The sequence below is a fragment of the Amia ocellicauda genome, chromosome 8, assembly GCF_036373705.1.
Source record: "Amia ocellicauda isolate fAmiCal2 chromosome 8, fAmiCal2.hap1, whole genome shotgun sequence".
Taxonomy (NCBI): domain Eukaryota; kingdom Metazoa; phylum Chordata; class Actinopteri; order Amiiformes; family Amiidae; genus Amia; species Amia ocellicauda.
In genome coordinates, this window is record NC_089857.1 from 35,139,829 (window position 1) to 35,160,472 (window position 20,644).

General features: G+C 37.3%; 1 protein-coding gene across 4 annotated transcripts in view; it reads right to left on the reverse strand.

Moving 5' to 3' along the window:
* Window positions 1-65: 65 nt before the first annotated feature.
* Window positions 66-20,644, reverse strand: part of fancc (FA complementation group C) — a 28,936-nt gene continuing 8,357 nt past the window's right edge. For 3 of the 4 annotated variants that reach the window (XM_066711212.1, XM_066711213.1, XM_066711215.1), the window contains 11 exons: window positions 15,140-15,250; window positions 14,578-14,642; window positions 13,411-13,575; window positions 11,984-12,140; window positions 9,760-9,815; window positions 7,193-7,292; window positions 6,321-6,396; window positions 5,123-5,207; window positions 3,344-3,518; window positions 1,965-2,168; window positions 66-1,430 (listed from right to left, as the gene is read on the reverse strand). In XM_066711212.1, the coding sequence (XP_066567309.1) occupies window positions 1,290-1,430; window positions 1,965-2,168; window positions 3,344-3,518; window positions 5,123-5,207; window positions 6,321-6,396; window positions 7,193-7,292; window positions 9,760-9,815; window positions 11,984-12,140; window positions 13,411-13,575; window positions 14,578-14,642; window positions 15,140-15,250 (1,335 nt within the window). In that variant the 3' untranslated portion in view covers window positions 66-1,289. The remainder of the gene's footprint in view (window positions 1,431-1,964; window positions 2,169-3,343; window positions 3,519-5,122; window positions 5,208-6,320; window positions 6,397-7,192; window positions 7,293-9,759; window positions 9,816-11,983; window positions 12,141-13,410; window positions 13,576-14,577; window positions 14,643-15,139; window positions 15,251-20,644) is intronic. The other variant, XM_066711214.1, reaches the window with a different exon arrangement.

The window sequence follows — 20,644 nt, forward strand, 5'->3', positions numbered from 1 at the left end:
GGGGTTCAGGCAAAAATAAATATTCAGAATACATAACTGCATTCAACTTTCCATGGAACAAGACGAACAATAATGTTTTTTTAATCAGTATGCTTTGACAATACACAAACTCTCACCAAACATTTGCATTTAAAAGAACGTAAGTGTGTACATGGCTAAAAAGCCTTTAATGTAAGATCTGGCCTCCAGCTTCTTGAGCTGAAGGTAAATGTCAAACACTATAAATCAGTAGTATAAATATAAGAGATTTACACAGGCCTGGATGACACAGACAGAAAGAATGTGAATGCAGATGTCTGCTTCTAAAACCTGCACTCGGCCTCGGAAGCTCAGCTTTGTGGAGCCCAGTCATAAAAAGCAATGAAAGCGGTTCCTGCCCTTCTGGACACGCTTCTGGAAGTGGGCTTTGAGTTTCAAAAGCAATCCTGTATAGGGAATTTATAGAAAATACAGCTTTTACGAATTACATTTCACACTATTCTCGCAAGGTGACTAATTAAGATAAGATCATGGATAAATACATCTGCTTAAGTAGGATAAATTACCTATTATCTACAGAATATCATAATTAAAGAGCTGCCCAAAAGCCTTGTAATATGCTATGTTCATAGTTTAATAACTGAACAGGTTCGAGAGCCATCATACCTTCATTTAGAACAGTATTGTACTCTGTTTAGCTGGTAAAAAGGGGAAACCCAAGGGCTTGATTAGCACATCCATGTAGAGAACATTTATTTTGTGAGTCTAACTCCTGTACACTTGCTAAAATATTTTTGACTGCTAGGGGTAATGAATATTTGTATGGTGCCATACAGTATCACAATTCTGCATGATCTCACCTACTGTGATACAGCTGTTGGACTTTGAGATATGGCATTGGTCTAACAACTCACAAGAGATTTATCTAGAGCCTGTTGGAAAATTTAGCTATGAATATACGTAATTAATACCTCCAGTTAATTTCTTATCAGGGTATTCAGAATTACTAATGACAAAATGCCGGGAACAGATATATACATTGTTTTAGCTTGTAGATTAAGGCATTGGGCTATTTGTTTTACTTCCCAGAAATTATTTTGACCCAGTGTTTAAATATTTACATTAAATATTTACATCAGGCATAGAATATATCACTTTTAATTACAAACAAATATCAAATGTTGTTTTACAATAGTGTATATAAAATATCTGACAGATGAGTGTTTAATATAGTTTTCCTGTATGGATGTTAATACAGTCATGACAAATCTGTGTCAGTATGTGGCATGTTTTATGTTCTCGGTTTCACCTCACTGCTTCTGAAGACTTTCCTGCATTGTCCTCAGTCTTGAAAGAGCTTTGACGTCCATTAATCCGTATCTGTTTAGTCTATATTCAACACCAGCTAGGAGAGCAGACAGTCCATTTGTTGAACTTTCTTGCATCATCTGCTAGAAAGAAAAAGAAAACAGCCTTTCTGAAAGGTGGTCTATCTTTTTGATGTTGTGTTACAGGCTAAATACAGCTCCTGTGTTTCAGCTAAAATCACAGACCCTATCAGTCTACACTTAAAAAACGAGTGGGGAGAAACAGACAGAGCACAGTGACTCGAATACTTAAACCCCATATTTCATAAAATCATGTGTAAAAAAAGCTGTCTGTATTTCCTCCATATAGGATGCACTGTGTTCCTAAAATTAATGTATGTCTCTTTGATTTACAATATACATGCAGACTATGCAAATAGGTCAATTACAAATAATTGAAATGGATCTTTTTGGAATTTTACACTGGTTGATTTTACTCAGAAGAAAATTATTCACTCCAACCAAACGAAATCCCCCAAAACCAGCACAGCTATGTAGCTCATCATAAATACGGGATTATACAAATATTTACGGATCATGATCACCATGTAACGAACAAACAAACCACTCACTGTCTCAAGCCTTCATTACCAACGTTCTATTAGAACCGAGTCTTACCGCTTGGACAGCCTCCTTGGCAACAGTGTGTCCACCATCAGAGAAGAGCACAAAGTTCACGAAGAGCTGCTGAATGAGGGGCGCTGTGTGGCGGTGCTGAGAGCCGGCTGCTGCGCGGCCGAAAAACTTCTCAAGATGCAACAGAGAGGGAGAAGTGCTGCTGAAGAGCACCTTCAGCTGATCACACACGTCTCTAGCCGCCACCTGCGGGGAATTGAAGGGGATTAAAGACGCAGGGTTTATAAGAGCACAGTGGTGGTTTCATTATGTTCATCCCCTCTAAGCAAACCCCTGAGTAAGGGAAGTGAGCACTTTTGTTGGAAATTGAAACACTACAGCGGTCATTGGGAAACGAATTAATAGCATATGGGTGCAATGGAAATTTCTCCGGACTTTGGTCCCTAACAATTACAGGCCCAGGGCATGGAGCCAGGTTCTGCCTTCTTTATATAATCAGAACGTAAACCGGTGTAGTGTGAGCTGTGGGAAGAGGAGTCGGACTCCTCCTCGAGGAGACGCTACACACACTGCAGACTCGGATCAATACCTCCCCCTCACAGAGCAATCTGACCTTAAGTGATGAGAGACTGATAACAAAAGCCTTTGTGGTTTTCTCTTTTCTTTCTAGTCTTAGTGCTTAACAACATTAATAAATTACTAAATTAAACATCCCATGTAGAATTATGGGTGAAAATTTAAACTATTTGGTTCTGCTCTGCAGCCAGCCAGCACATGGTTTTCACCCAGACAAATGGGTGACGAATCAGTTCAAGAGCAACTGAGATCAGAGAAAAACCTACAAAGGAGCGTTATTCTAATCAGATCCTTATACAGAAACAGATGTGATTATGTAGAACTGAGATATGTGAATTATGAAAATGTAAGGTAAATAAGTAAGTTTTTGTATATCTATTTAAAATGCTTTATTACATATTTTAAAATAAAACAAAAATTGTTTTCTGATTTACTCGTATACTCTTTAAATGTGGACTATAGCTTTAATTAGTACTAAAATCAATTAAATATATATTCTAAAAAAATAGAATAAAAAAGAGAAAATTTGTTTTAATTGGTTGTGCGTTTATTTCTATCATTTAACGAGGTTTGAAGACACTAAAACGGGTTTGTCACAATCATTTAAAAGACTAATACATTTTACATATTAATTGTATTTGTATTTATTTGTTATGCTAATGCATTCCTTTGTGTACTAATAACTGTAAGAGAGTTAATAATATATACATGTATATTCTGTATTCTGTAAGGCAATACATGTTCATAATACTAACTCCTAGGGTGGTCTTTATTTAATTTTCTTTAGCAGGTTATGATTCATGTTTCTCTCCTACCAACGAAAACTATCCCCCAAACAAACCCACCAGTGAGTCAGTCCTCTGCTGGCTTTCATTGTTTGGATGATGGTAAAATGCCAAAAGCCACAGCAGTGCCTCCGAGGGTTCAGATTGTGACGCAGTTAAATGCTGTGCAGCGATATCCACCCAGTCTCCACACCGGACCAGCAAGAACCAACTCTCAAAGAGGTCTTGGCCCGATCTGGAACGAAATCAAATGCATTGCCCATTTATCTTTCACTCAAATCACATTTATAATTCCTACCCAACCTTAAAATAAAAATCACTACATCCCTTTCCTTATTCTGTGCCAAGTTTTCAAACAAAGCGTTGAGCAGTCATTTTACCCTTGTTTGCCTCAAGAGCAATTTGCCTTAAGAAACAGCTGTGCTTGTTTGGGGTTGATTCTGATCAAGTCTACTCTCAAGTTTCCTAATTTCATCATTAAATCTGTCTAATGCACTCCTGCATCCCTGGCAGCTGTTCGCCTTTTTCTGCTGTCTGATCCGTTCTCTAATGTAGTTTCCCACCATTTGGACTCGGAAAGAAACAATGCAGCAGAATCTGTGAAGTAAAGTAGTGAGGGTATGAGGCCACGATTAAGGTAGCTGCTGAAGTACAAAAGCTTGCTCAAGGTTACAACCCACAACCCTCAACCCTCCACTCCCAAGTCCAGGGCCCTAACCACAACTCCACAATGCTACCCTAATAATACACAGATAATACTTGACACCACTTCCATATAGTATTGTACACAATCTTTCCTAAAATGGAATTTGTATTATACTAAAAATAGAGCACAGTTTCCGCCTGCATAGTGGCATAAACCACAGTCTCAAGTGGACTGTCAAACCAAGGGGAAAGAAATTAAGATTTCCATCACGGCTTTGGAAAGCACAGCCTATTTCCACAGCTAACTTCAAATCATGTACTTGGAATCAAGAAGACTTTACTGTGATCGAGTCTTATGGTGAGTTACAGACTCTCTCACTGGCATAGTGAGGATCACATTTGATCAACCTTAAAGTTGGGCCAGCTGACATGAAATCAAGATAAATAATTCAGTTTTGATAAACAGAATATTTACAGGGCTGTTCTATGAGCTCATTTTCAGTGTAGCGATCTCTATCTGCTGCTGGTAGTCTAGTGATGCACCAAAATTACTTACAAATCTAATGGTTTTAAAACACACTCAAACACACAAATCAGCCATTAATCCTGAAGTGTACACCAAGATGTGAAATCGTCTAATGAAAAAGTATCTTCCAAATATTCATAAATTCCGCTGATGGTTCACACATTTCCTCAGATTAGACGCACTTAAAAGGCTCTAACGGATGTAATGTGGGTTTATCTTAAACAAACAATGACACGTAAATAAATTAAATACTATACATCTTCTGGCTTATTCAGGATAGAAGCACTAATAACCACCAGAGATATCAATACTAATCTAATTTAATACTAGCAGCACTCACAGCGGTCTTCTACAACACAACATCATCTCATTACACTTATTTAACACTACAACATTTCAAAGGCAGAATAAAGAAAATAACACTGCACATTCCACAGGTAAATAATTGTTTGTGGTCAATTAATCTGTGATAACCAGTAGTAGTTAAATACCTTCCACAAATTGCTTCAACAAAATGGTAAATTCCACAAAATATTAACTCTAGTTAATTTATTCTGAACACACTACTTAATTTTACATCTCTTCTAATCAATCTATTTTTTCCTAAAGCTTCACCTTACTAACATGGAGAAACAGAATATTTACTGTTCCCGTCTCCTATCACCCACCCTGCGCTCTCCTGGCCCTCCACGGCTCTCTTTAAGGAGTGGCTGATCCACTCTGTGTGCTGCTGCCATGCCTGTGGGGGCACATCTGTGGGGAGAGACGCCAGGAGATATAAACACTGGGTCAACACACACATCTGCACAGATGAATGTGGGAGCAGAACAGACTGGGAGACACATAAAATACATAAAACATACATCTCATCATATGAACAGGGCATTGGTTATGAGGTGTAAACGCAATCATTCTTGAGCAAAAAATGTAATGTACAGTGTGCTCACTCACATGCACTACCTTTAGTGTTAGTTTTACAAAATTAACCATGTGGTAACTGCGTCTGGCCACTGTAAACCAAACCCCATAAATAGAAGAGACAGAATCTATTTCCATGAAACACCATTTCAAAGCATATTTTACACATATATTAATCATTCTAATTAGTATTATAAATGATAATTAAGTGCACAATTTTTCACTGGTTGCCTGTTTCCCCAAGGATAATACTGCTGCAGTTAAAGTGAACATTGCAGATAATATTCTAGTCCAAAGTACTGCTGTTGCATCTAATCTTAAATAGTAAAATGTGTGCTTTTACTTAAGTCTAGAGTGATAAGATCAGTATGAGAAAGTTTCAACAATGTATCGTCTCATTACAGCTCTGCTTGGCTATTTTCCCCCTTCATCTATAATATAGTGGTAGCTTTACGACAAAAAAATCATAGATGAAACCTTTACATGAAGCAAAAATAATGATGTGATAGGTGTATTAATATGTCAAGTTTCAGTGTCTTAGACAAGCTTTTATAACTAGCCAGCAGAAGGTATGTCACATGTGGATAGGGCTCAGTTTCCTTCCTATTTCCTTTTATCATCTCAAAAATGTAAGTGAGTATGTGGTTACTGTATTAAAAACAACAAAACAAAATAAACCTTGAAAAAAGGATATGGGCATTGTCTACAATTCACATATACAGTCAGAGGAAAATATTTCTATGGGGTAATATTTCAAAGCCTGCTGCAGAATTAAAAAAAACAAGAACAAAAAAAAACACAGTCTGAATTAAATCTGTAGAACATGAAAAATAAAGCAGCTTATTCTCCCTGTAAGCAGAAACAGGAGAACATTTTATATTTAATAAGCTGTATTTTCTTCAGCGGGTGCACTTGAAACTTGAAGCAGGGACTGCCTGGAGACGGTACCTGAGGGAAGCATCAGGAGTGCCATCACCAGAGACTGAGGGTTGTGAGGAAAGAAAGCCTTCAAGGGCAACTTCTCCTGCGACAAAACAAATATGATGAATATACGGAATGAGGGGAAAGGATGGCTAGGCCCTTGATTTAATTTGGGTGCTACTTGTCTGGAGTGGAACATTTCCAATAGGCCATTGAAAGATCATAAAGTGATGCTGATCGATAGAATCTGATAGGCTTTCTTTCATGCTGTCTATAAAGTGAGGTTATAACCCTAAGTTATAGTAAAAATAAATTGTTTCAAATACAGTTTCTGTATAAATTTAATCAGGAAGACCAGCAGATAATATAATACTATTGTTTTTCATCTTTTTCTCATTTATCATCTTCAACAATTGGACAATAACACAGCATACATAATACTCTGTGAAACTGTACACATTTTAACTGTTGTCTCTGTTTTAATGCTAAATATTTTGATCATACATCATCCATGGAATATATACATCAAGATAGTGGCATGACAATTCAGTCAAGACCAGAGAGATGTATGCATTTATTATTTTTAAATATCAACTACTGGTAGACTAGTTCACACTGTAACTGCACTCACTTGACCTTTCTGACAGTTCTGTCCATATAATTCTTGACTAGTTAGTCAATTAGTCTATGCTAAGTTATACAACACACAACAGTGTATGTTGCATTTTGTATCCCTCACAACTGCAGACCTTTAATAGCAGAACGACACTTGAGTAAGAAACCAAAGCCAATCACGAATGTAAGATGAAAATGTAAAATGTACTCCCACTCATCATATAGGCCTATCTAAGGTGAAAATTAATTGCATTGAAGAAGAAAAAAAGGTTTGTATCCTCTACCTTTGCCTCCACAAGCAGAAAGGACTGGAGAAAACAGCAAGTGAACATCTTTATAAGTCTTAGTAACACAAAGTCTCCGTTTGACTCCAGAAGCAAAGTCCTGGGTAATAAAGAACCAAAATTAGACAATAAATAAATTCAGAAACTATTAAATCTGCATTAAGTATAATATACCACAAAACACAAATTTAACCACTTAAATGGAGTAAAATAGTCTTAATGTGGAGAACACAAACTCCAGTATGTGGAAAAGAACAATACAAGAGAACTTAAAACCAATGTGTCCATTTAGTACATTGTTGGCCACTCCTTCAAAGGTTATTTTCAGCACATACTTTTTAGACATCAGTAGTGTCTATATATAATACTTGACTATTCTGCACATTAAACACCATGAGTTCAGACCATTTTTAATGTCAAGCTTTTTTTAAAATCAAATAAAGACCATTCTTGTTGAGCATGAGGAAACCCAAATGAAGAAATATGAACTCATGAATTTTTAGAAAAACACACATACAGACCCCATTAAAGACTCTCTGAGTTGATTATTTTTCCACACTTCCAGTTTATAGACACTGCTAAAATAAAATACCAGGCTAAAATGAATAGTCTTTAAACACAATCACACTCTAAATTGCTGGCTGCCAATCTCAAAATTAACTTAAAGCATATGGGGCCATTATCATCCTGAAAAAGGAAGTGGTGTAAGGCTTTCTAAATTAAACCTGCACTAGGAATAATTGCTCTGCCATATACAGGGAAGAAGAAAAAATCAGTCAACAAAAGACCCTCTTCATGTAGAAACTGACTTCTACAGTATTATAGAAAGACTGATTTTCATGACGCCATGCATGGGCTAAGTAATTAGAAATTAAAAAGCATCCCCAGAAAAAAAACTAAGATGAGAAGCCATGTTAAAGGATACGATCTGTAATAAATGCATTTCATTTTATTGGAGACTGCCTTACCAAGATCAAACACAGATGATCAGAGAACAGAGTGGTCTTAAAAGGCACCTTTGTAATTACAGAGAGTGAAACCACGGGAGGATGATGGCAGGTCTCCCGTTAATCCTCTCCGATGAATTTTTAATCTTGTTGCCCACAGCAGATAGTAAACAGATGGTCTTTTGCAAGTCAGGGGATATTCAGGCAGGTCTGAACTCAAGTCAAAGCAGGTAGAAGCTTCTCTTGCAGGATTCATTTAGTCCAAGGCCAGCAAATGCATCTTGTGCTGGATCCCACTTCAAGCACTCTCGTAGCATATTCTCTTTATTGTTTTTAGACATGTAGGAAGAGTTAATTGTCTGCACATATATTCACTAGGTGGATTTGTGTTTTATCTATTGCTTTTGAATGCACAACCCATCTTTTGATGTACAGGCAAAGTAGAACATTATACTGGCGTTTTATGTGGGTTTAGATTAGGGGAGCATTTCTCTGATGAAACAGGCGTTGTAGAGCATACCTTTTGAACTACTTTACTTTCTGTTCAACCTTTAAAAGTTCATCATGTTGGTTTAAAAGGAACTAGTTTGGTCTACATGTGACCTTGTTGACCATTCAAGGCCACATTAGGTGAGTTGGAATCAGTCAAGTCATGTTGAAAATGTTTCTTCAATTTTTCAATGTCTTCAATGTTTCATTCCATTTACAGACAATGGTTCTTAATCTGACACATAAAATTCCAATAAAGAGCCTTGATGAGTCATTGGAGCCCTGTCTGTTTTATAATAAAAAATATGAAAGTAGCACATATGGAAATTTGACATAGATCCCCAAACTGTAACTGTGACAGATTGCACTCTGCAGAGTTCAGATTAGACCCTTGTGTGACTAAAACCTCTGAAAATTGCCTATATGTGACCAGGAACACTGAAGAGCCCTGCACGGTCAACACTACTGCCTGGGGTTTCTTCCAAACATTATCTTTTCAATGTAAGTGCATGATGATGCAAGACAACATCCTCCCGATTTTCATGATCAGAACTTAAGAAACATTCACTTCTCTTCTTCTTTTTCAGTCCTCAGGAGCCACTCAAATTCAAAAACTGAAGACACTCAAAGAATTCTAATTATCTTACTGCATTTGCCAGAAAAGTATTTTAAACACTGCACTGTTATGATTCAAAGTGTAAAAATAAACCAAACCATTGTACTGTAGAGGTTTATCTTTCTAACCTGCCCCTCCCTAGTCTCTATGTACTTATCTGACTGTAACAAGTGTGTCGACCCTCAACACTATCACAGAGTTAAAAAGAAAGGTTAAGCTCATTGTGTGACTATCTGAAGACCGATATAGAGGGGAAAGTCAAAAACAGCCCTTTTACAGTGATGGTAGGAATGTAGTTGAACAACACACCATTTCATACTGAACACAGCTAACAAACAGCAATCTGGGGGGCTTGGAATCTATGAATACAAAAACACACAGCACTGAAAGAAACCCATGGCTTTTGACTTAATCACTGGACACACAGGTGGCGCCCCTGTGTGGTGGGACCGTGGTACTACAAGATCATTTGGTATGAAGTGTTTTTACCACATACTAGTAAATTCAGCACCTACCTGAAGATGTCATTAACTATCAGAAATATTGAAGGATGGAAGGCTGATGCTTTGGGCTAAAAAAGAAAAGAAAGACATGGTTATAATCTGTATTTATTTATTTTAAATCTGTTCAATACAATACAATTTGCTTACATTTTATCTTCCTAAACCAGGCTTCATAACTGGTGAAAGCATCTTAAAATAAAATTAAATAAACAAAAAGGAGGACCGTTACTACTTTAAAACGCATCAAACCCGTTGTGCTACCAAGTTAAAACACTAAATGCCAAAACCAACGATGTCTTACATACAGCATTCCAATTTAAATGGGCTAGATTCACTAACCAATAGGATTGAAGTTTGCACACTAATGCAGGTAAATAAACCCTGCCAAAAAGCAAAAGCAAAAAAATTGTCAATTTGGTGAATTAAAAAAAAAATATATATATATATATATATAATGAAAAAAAAAAAACACTTTGCTACTGGTATGAATGCAGATAAATATTAGGGCACAGTTTTTAACTCATCCATTCCCATATTTGTAAACTTATTTATATTTACATTCCTTTGGTTTGGATCAATTTGCCCAGTTAACACTACTACAATAAGTAAAATACAAAATTAATCTGGCAGGGTGTGTATTGTAACATGCACAATCCTGCAAATTAATCCAAGGAGGATGTAGCCTTTGAGTACTGCCTTCCAGTGGCTTTCTACAGAAACTAGAGCCAGCACAGCTGGGCCAGGGAAGTGTGGAGATCACAGATCGAGTCCAGCACTGGCTGCAGCCTCCTCCAATGGTACAGTCTGTTGTTTGTAGCACTTAGCTTGGGTTTTTTCAGCAATATGACTTTCTAAATTGATATTTACAACCCCAAGTTGTAATGCATTCTAGAGTTCCAACAAAATATTACTCTGCCCAGAAATATACAACTAGCGTTCCAAAAGAACCTTATACAAATAACTCGTTAGTGAACTGAAACCTAATAGTAAAATAAATATTTATTCATCCACTTTTAAAACCCTTCTGACTGGCAAAATAAGCTTTTTATGCCAGCCCAACAACAGTTATCATTATTATATTGCTGAGATGGGAGAGACCAGCTTTTATGTAAACCTAACATAGGCTAAGTTAAATAACTTAAAAACAAGGAAATATAATAAAAGGGGACAATTGAATCTTATAAGCTGTATGCTACTTTACAAGTTGAAAATGCTGGTTGCGGATGCCACCTAGTGCTTATTTTCTGTAAGTACCTCAGCTTGTTTAATTGATTTTGTGCTTCTTTGTGAATCTTACCCTAAAATCATTAAGATATGAACTTGAGCTCTCAAGACACTCTCTCATAAATTATTTCAATCTATGTCTCTTTCTTTGAGTTAAAGGTACAAGAGATACATGAAAAAATGTAATTATGTAAACAGTGTTGTCTGAAGGGTCTTGGTTCACCCTAGTAGAAACAGATGTACTTAGTACAGTCTTTTTCTATCGTAACACAAACACTGTGGGGTTGGTAAATTACACTACTTTGAAAACATCCTGTTTTGGCAGCTATGCCATAGAAGTTGCTGTTTATTGTTATTGGATTTAAAACTTTTGAAAAGCAGAAGAAAGGAAATGTGAAACTGATTTCAAGTTTCCCATTCTCTGATTGCATTTTAAGCACTGCTCGCAACTATGTATTCAGGGTTACTGCCTTCTGGGCATTACAGCCAATAAGCAATAAAGACTTCAAGCAAGCCTACACCCACAGTCTAATATAAACAAATACGTAAATACTAAAGTAACTTTAGAGCTACACTTAAAATATGATAGTTGGATAACCAATAATACATACTGCCAAATTGTAAAAGCTTAATTAACTTGTTAAGCTTTTGGGAGACACTTTCACCACAGAAAATCGCTTTGTTTTCCTGCTGAAGCAAAATAATTTACATTTTTGTGTTTGGGGGAAAAGTTTAAAAAACAATGTATAGTTTAGGTCATGGAAGACAGGATATCTCTCAAATCCTTCTCTGATAGTTGTAAAGGAACACCAACCACCAGGTGTTTGTTATGGAGTGCAGCTTCATTTAGTTATATACTCATATACCCAGTGCTCGATACACCATTCAGTGCATTCAGAGCACTGAAGGCTGTGTCTTGTGAGATTTGTTTCAATAATGTTGCATCATTCTCATACTCAATGAAAAACTGAAAATAGCCCCTTCAGCCAGTTGTCTTAGGCTAATTACCTACCAGTAGAGAATCCATTATGAGGTGTTCCATGTCCAGTGAGGTCAAGTGCTGATCTGAGAGCGATGAGTCAATCAGGTGTAATGTGGCGTCTTCAAGGCTCTGAAGACTACAGAGCCAGAGACCCATGACTCCCTGCTCTGGGAGAATCAACTTCTTCCTTTAGTTAAACAATTCAAAAGAAATAATTCAACAGAGGCAGTATGGAAATGTGTGTATATTGGATCTAATTTAATTTTCACTGCATATGATTCTGTGAAGCATCTCCATTAATTCTTTGTGACTAGATTCCAGTCAGGTGCAGAAAACAGTGCCAACCCAATGGCTTCCCATTCGGCTCTGCTGTCATTGGCAGGTACAAACAGTAAAACAAACTTCTTAATGGAAACAGCCTTCATAAATTGGACCTAATGAAAGCACAAAACACACACTGAAATTCGTATGGAACAGAAAAATAATCTGTCATTTCTTAGGATGGGGTTTTAACGTGATGTACCTCCAAAACACACAACTTGGGCGTTTTATTTTTCAATGTATTTTTTTATCTGAAGGGATAATGCCATGCAGCTGCAGAGCGAGCTTGCAGTTCAATCACTGTCTGCAATGAGAGGAGGAACATCCAGGAGAGGAATGCCGTGGTTACCCTCAAATTCCAGAGTGAATCTAATATGGGGATGTGGTTTAAAATATGTGGGTGAGACCAAAAGAAGGTTGAACACCAGAATGAAAGAACACCATAATAGGAGCTAAGCACTTGAATTACATAGAAAAAAGACTGTTATGGGAGGTGAAATAAATCAGAGCTCCACACACCATACAGATCCTATAGGGGAGAAATCACGGATGTAGTCTACTTGAAGAATACAAATTAACCAGTGACATTGTCTGAATACCTATAGGCAACTGGATTATAAACAGCTCCACAATGCTGCCTGCACAGAATATTTACTGTACTTACTAGGTACTGTGTGACAAAAGGAAGAGGGAATATATCCATATATATGACTGATAAATTATAAATAGAGTAGCTTAACTGCATGAAGAAAAAAACAACAACAACATGCATACCTTTAAAGCAGGGGTTCATATCCTTTTTGCCCTCACACCTCCCTTGAAAATCAGTCAACCAATAATTAAGAGGACAAAGGGATTCTGTATACCCAATAAGTCAGCAACCATATATTGAGTTTATTTTACTTGATCCAGCAGAAGCAAGAATACAAAAAAAAACTGAAAGTTGCATATATCAGAAGAATTTATTAAAACAATTTACAGCTGGAAGGCACCTCACACCTCTCCCCTGGACCCCCTCTGTGGGGTAAGAACTCCTGCTTTAAAAGTATCTACTAGATCTGCTTTCCAGCAACATTGTCTACCCTCATTAACTCAGCTTTACATTGGGACAGGTGCAGCCCTTAGTCTGTACTCACTTCAGCAGAGCGTTGCTGACAGCTTCCAAGAATTCGGTGCTGAGAGTTCCCTTCTGACCAAACTCAGGGCTCATGAGCAGAGCGTGAATTAAAGGAGCTGCTTCTGGATGGGTCACCAGAGGTACGCACAAAACGGACAAGCTTCGCAGTCTATCAGAGGGAGACCTGAAACATATAGATCTTGTATGAAAACCACAGAATAAAACAGCAGGTTATCAATGTTTTTCTAGGCACAAGACTGCTTAATCCAAGAGTGAATGGTTGTGGATTTTAATGGCTGGATTTTAAAAGGCATATTATATCATTAAGAATACTTTGAAGTAAAGCTCAATAGGTGGGGTTGACTAGCTGAGAGAAGTGATTTTTCATGACAACCTGAGAGAGGATGTATGGCCAGCTCTTATAGGGGGTGCCAGAGTGTAGGCACTTAGTACTCAGTTCTATATAAGAAAACTTTGAAGAATTTGAATCAACCAAAAACATCAACAGCAATAGAAAGAAAAAAATATAAAAACAACATTGCAGCTGGCCAAGTAAAACATTTTAGTCGCATGACACATACAGGACAAATTTACTATGGCACTTAGTACATTTAAATGTACTGAACATGAACCCAGATGCTAAAAGCAATGGTTTCTTAACTGACCATTTTTTAAATGGCTACTGCAATAAAGCCAATATAATGCCACACTTTTTCTTGTACATGTAATTTATTTGTTTCTACAAGGGTCACATCATCTAATGCTTTGATGAGTTTTGGAGGAATTTACAGAATCCCAGGAGAATCTTAGAAGATATGTGGCACAAATTAATTAACTTAATCCACCTAACACCAAACTACACTCAGACACATGAGCTGAATTAAAGAGTAGAAATTGCTAGATTTTAAAGTCTATCAGCATACTGTGGTCTTTCTAATAAAAATGCAGTGAGCTAAACCCACAGTGAGTATAATCAAATATGTTAGGGGACAATGTCATCAAAGTCACCAAAACCTTATGGAGAACAAGTAATTATAAATAAATACACATTTTCATGGAAGATTATTACATATTATTTTAGTCAAATCACTGACTGAGAGCTTAACTCAAAGTTGACATAGTTCGCATTAACAAATGCATATTCAGCCAATAAGCCACTCTTGTAATAGTATGTCTTAATTCCTACCTTCCAGATATGTGAATTCCATCCCTGTATTTTCCTCTGAGTTCTGTCACTAATGACAAAACCATCTGTCAAGAAAGTCAGTGACACGTTACACACACATGCAGAGGACAAGATGGCATTATTTTTAGTTGGCAATCTGACTAGCTCATTTCCTTTCCTTTTACAGGCTAACGCTAACAGTTGGGATAATTTCCATTTGCACGTGGTCCCTTTATTTTTTCAGATTGGTTTACCATTATTAATGTTTGTTCAGGCTGAGCTGCACCTTAGACTTGGCTAATACAAAGTGGCAATACTTATTAATAAAAGATTCATACTTTAATTTCAAATATAGAGGGATTAAGACAAGATTATTATTACATATTAAATAGATTTTTAATTGGTTTTAATAACAATACTGTACTTTCAAAACTCAAAATCCCAAGTCAATATGTGTTGAGATCATTGCTTATTTTGGTGTGCACTATGGAAATCAATACTCTTTACTCCAGTGTGCCCATACTTGAAATGTAACTGAAATGTATGTACATCAATTAATCAATAAACAAAGTTTTTTTCTTACATCTTTGACAAGGCTTGAGTGATATTCATCCTCACTTATGTAGACAACACTTTGAAGGAAAGTGCTCACTGTGCTGCTTTCTTCCTCAGAAATAAGGTGACGTAATAAATTCTAAAAAGGACAAACGATGGAAAGAAAACTAACAAATCAAGGGTCATGTAAAAACATTTTACTTTTTAAATATTGTTCGATAAATGAATCAGCATTACATCAGGCTATCAATACCAAAGGCAATACTTCTATTGAATTTGTAATGTAAGTCTCTGCTGCGTATCTGCACTCATTAAGGGTGAATCATTGAACAGTCATTCCTAAAAAACCTGTGCTGCCCTCTAGTGGCTCTAAAGGGGGAATTAACTTGTTCCCCCTTCTGTGAAGCGACTGCCTACTTAAATCTATTTTCCTAATTGGTCACTGTGTTAATGTTTCTCAAAATGAGGGAAGTCACTGCAGTAGTAATGAAAACACAATCATGTAGTAATTCTGTTTTTAAACTAGGGTAACACGTGCTTTCATGCCAGCTAAAGCGTTTAATTCTGACATTGTGCGACTTTGTATTTTGGTTTTGACAGTGTCAGAAAAACACTGAAACAAATTACCCTGACCACACGCTGTCACCAATGTTTTCTGAATGTTGCACAGTAATGTCGTATCCACATGACGTATACAGTGGGGGAAAAAAGTATTTGATCCCCTGCTGATTTTGTATGTTTGCCCACTGACAAAGAAATGATCAGTCTATAATTTTAATGGTAGGTGTATTTTAACAGTGAGAGACAGAATAACAACAAAAAAATCCAGAAAAACGCATTTCAAAAAAGTTATACATTGATTTGCATGTTAATGAGGGAAATAAGTATTTGACCCCTTCGACTTAGTACTTGGTGGCAAAACCCTTGTTGGCAATCACAGAGGTCAGGCGTTTATTGTAGTTGGCCACCAGGTTTGCACACATCTCAGGAGGGATTTTGTCCCACTCCTCTTTGCAGATCCTCTCCAAGTCATTAAGGTTTCGTGGCTGACGTTTGGCAACTCGAACCTTCAGCTCCCTCCACAGATTTTCTATGGGATTAAGGTCTGGAAACTGGCTAGGCCACTCCAGGACCTTAATGTGCTTCTTCTTGAGCCACTCCTTTGTTGCCTTGGCTGTGTGTTTTGGGTCATTGTCATGCTGGAATACCCATCCACAACCCATTTTCAATGCCCTGGCTGAGCGAAGGAGGTTCTCACCCAAGATTTGATGGTACATGGCCCCGTCCATCGTCCCTTTGATGCGGTGCAGTTGTCCTGTCCCCTTAGCAGAAAAACACCCCCAAAGCATAATGTTTCCACCTCCATGTTTGACGGTGGGGATGGTGTTCTTGGGGTCATTCCTCCTCCTCCAAACACGGCGAGTTGAGTTGATGCCAAAGAGCTCGATTTTGGTCTCATCTGACCACAACACTTTCACCCAGTTCTCCTCTGAATCATTCAGATGTTCATTGGCAAACTTCAGACGGGCCTGTACATGTGCTTTCTTGAGCAGGGGGACCTTGCGGGCGCTGCAGGATTTCAGTCCTTCACGGCGTAGTGTGTTACCAATTGTTTTCTTGGTGACTATGGTCCCAGCTGCCTTGAGATCATTAACAAGATCCTCCCGTGTAGTTCTGGGCTGATTCCTCACCGTTCTCATGATCATTGAAACTCCACGAGGTGAGATCTTGCATGGAGCCCCAGACCGGGGGAGACTGACAGTTATTTTGTGTTTCTTCCATTTGCGAATAATCGCACCAACTGTTGTCACCTTCTCACCAAGCTGCTTGGCGATGGTCTTGTAGCCCATTCCAGCCTTGTGTAGGTCTACAATCTTGTCCCTGACATCCTTGGACAGCTCTTTGGTCTTGGCCATGGTGGAGAGTTTGGAATCTGATTGATTGATTGCTTCTGTGGACAGGTGTCTATTATACAGGTAACGAGCTGAGATTAGGAGCACTCCCTTTAAGAGAGTGCTCCTAATCTCAGCTCGTTACCTGTATAAAAGATACCTGGGAGCCAGAAATTTTGCGGATTGATAGGGGTCAAATATTATTTCCCTCATTAACATGCAAATCAATTTATAACTTTTTTGAAATGCGTTTTTCTGGATTTTTTTGTCATTATTCTGTCTCTCACTGTTAAAATACACCTACCATTAAAATTATAGACTGATCATTTCTTTGTCAGTGGGCAAACGTACAAAATCAGCAGGGGATCAAATACTTTTTTCCCTCACTGTATCCATCTCTTCAATACAATCGCAATTCTATCATGTTGCTTGAATATATAAAGTTCATTTTGTCAGGTTGTTTTCATGTATTTTTTAATATTTTCACTAGAATATAGTTAAATAAATGTAATTTGAAAATGTTATTTCACAAAGGTTTAGACAACATTCCCCGAGGTATACAAATTTGTGTTGCTATCAAGTCTAATTGTTCTGTGTCGGGATAGATGGATGAAAGGAGCTAGAATGCATATACTCAAAAGCTGTACTTTTGCACTTTTTAAAAGTCAGACCAGATTGAATAATTACAAGACCAAATATTACGGCCCAAATATATTCACACTTAACCGCACCTTCTATACTGGCTCACCTTCCCCTACTTGTGTTAATACGTGTCAGACTAACTGCCATGTTGAATGTCCAATGTTTTATGTGTTGTTGTTTGTGTTATATATATAATTAAAGAAAACAAATTTTCACAAAAAGTTTCAGGCATTTTTCTCCTAAACAAACTATACATTTATTCACGTGATGTTTATACAACCGATTCCCAAGAAGGATGCTGACATAACACAACTCACTGAATTTCCACACTTGCATCCAATCATAACACAGACTGCAGATTTTTTAATTGAGCCACGTCTCTCTCTCTCTTTCATTCCCTCACTAACTCCAGAAAACCTTTAGCATTTTTCAACATCCCAGTACAGAAGCAGATCAAGCTGAAAACAAGGCAGCCATTGACACATTTCAAAATGAGACTTGTTTCATTTTTTTGCTTTGTACCAATCTGATTAAATCCTTATGTGACAGAGAAGACGGAACAAAATTGGGTCCAAATGTACAGTGTCATGTCACAACAGGCATCTACCCTGAACTGCGTGTGTTCGCTTTAATTCTCCCCCATTATCTACCACAAAACTTTGGTGGAAATGTCATTATCATCTGCATAAGATTACTTTAACCAGATAACTGGCTGGTTCGGACTTTTGTTCCAAATGTGCTTTTAACTTTTCATTTTTTCCCCCCAAGATGTATATAAAAAGGAGTCTCTCTCTATACTCAAGCAATACCAGATCTAAACAGTATGTGCATCAAGCTTGTTATGGTATTTTATGGTAAAGGTGGGGGTACAGGAGCAAAGGCTACTTAAGTTCAGTAAAGTTAAAGGCATGCTCTTTAAGTGCGTTATTAAATATCACAATATTTTACTCAAACTTCACAAATGCTCCCTTTTCTTTTGTGGAATGAATCAAAGGAATGCATTTGTTCAGTTAGTAATGGGGTTTTGATTCTTAAACAACAATAAAAAAGTCTCCAACAAACCCAAGAGCTCAATATAGTCTTGTTTACATTAAAAGACAGGGTAGCAGAATACCAAAAACATTTATTTTAGAGTAAAAATGGAACATGACTGTTGTTCTCTGAAGCATCAGTTATTTGTCTGGAAAATAATCTAGTTGCCTGATGGAAGGTTTTGATCGACCACTTTCTGAAGTCTATTCAATTTAAACTAATTTTGTTCTTGTCAGCCTAAAGGGTTGTTGTACTTATAGTGGTTTGTTCTATGTTTTTTTATTGGTCCTCAGCACGCTAGTCATTTACCATAGACTCTTTCATTATGTAAAATTATTCCCATCTGATGTACAAAAACAAGTAACTCACACTCTGACAAAAGCACTAGTAAAAAATAAAGCTTAAACCCTTAAATAATATCACCTATATTGAATGACTTATCTTTCAGAGAATAAAATGCTTTGCATACATATACTGTTTGATAAAAAAAAAAAAGAAACAAGCAAACAAAACATGGTAGGGTCAATGGATCTCAGCTGGTTAGACGAGTAATTTCGACTGCTGTTAACAATTATAAAGTCATAGTCAAATGCTATAAACCAAAACCTCCTACAAAACTGAGAATCTAGGTTTGTCATGGTCAGATATACACACGAACACAAAGCTTGAGTAGGTGAAAGTCTCTGAACCTACGAAGGGAGGAAGTGGTCATTTTCCAACCCCATGTCCTTCACCAAAGAGCGCATAACAAGTCCAAGCTACTGTAGTGCAGACCACACAGATTCTAAGTGGAAAAGTTCCAGAGCTTGAAGTACCATGTGTTAGTCACTAAGAAAACCATCAAAACATGGTCGACATTCAGATGTGGAAGTGTGGGCCTGGCAATTCATGGGATTCCAGATTTAGCATAATTGCTAGAAAAGACTCCCAGCCTGCAATACTCCTGGCTCTCCTTCCCTGGTGACTAGTTGAGAATATTCTATTCTTTCAGCACATGTAGTATACACCTGATTCGTAAGCCTAGCAAGGTTGTACACACTCACATCTCGATTCCTGAATGCAACTGGAGAGTGCTGGAGAGACTTTAGAGGCTATGTTTGTTTGTTAATATATTCACTGCAGTTTCTTTAAATAGTTACAGAAAGTGAAAGGGCCTGAAAGCTAAGCTGACATTGAGCTAATTAATTAGTAAGCTAATGTTCTGGATCTGTGAAAATTATTTAAGCAGCACCGCTGATATACGAACATAATTGGTACTTTGCTGTACTACCAAAAGAAAAATTTGTGAAGAAAATTATCTCGGCGTTTCCAGAAGTAAGCACAGCGAGACAGAAATAAACCCAAAGGCCCAGATTGAAAACATCAGGCTGGCGTCTCAAAACCACAGATTCTGCTTTTCTTAGTCTTTTGTAATTCAACATCTAAAAGCAGCATTCTTTATTCTTATTGGCGTGTACATTTCTAATATATTATAAAATCCAGGTGCTTCTGAAATGATTTCTCACTAACAAAATGGCAAAACATCAACAAAAGCAGAACAATGTGTTATGTTCATCATTATAATAAATATTTAATTCCTATATTCCATCTCATACTCTTAGGTTTACGGCATGTTGTTGTTTTGGTAAAGATGACCGTACGTCCGTCCATTAAGACGCACCAAAAGAATAAGCAGTCGCCACGATGTGAGGCACACATGAGAGGACTCTCCACAGCAACAGCCCCCCCTGCCTGCACACTGTGACCACCCACACTATGGGAAAGACAGTGATTAAAGGAAATCTAAGATCTAATTTCTGCCAACACTGTCTGCTCAACACAGTAATTATAATATTAACAGTCTCATCGTCGTAATCTCTTGCATGTGCTCTGGCAAGTCAGCACATTCAACAATGCGCAAAACACCCAGCCATTGATGTTTAATTTCAGACTGTCAGGGTATCAACAATGAGAATGAATAAATAAAT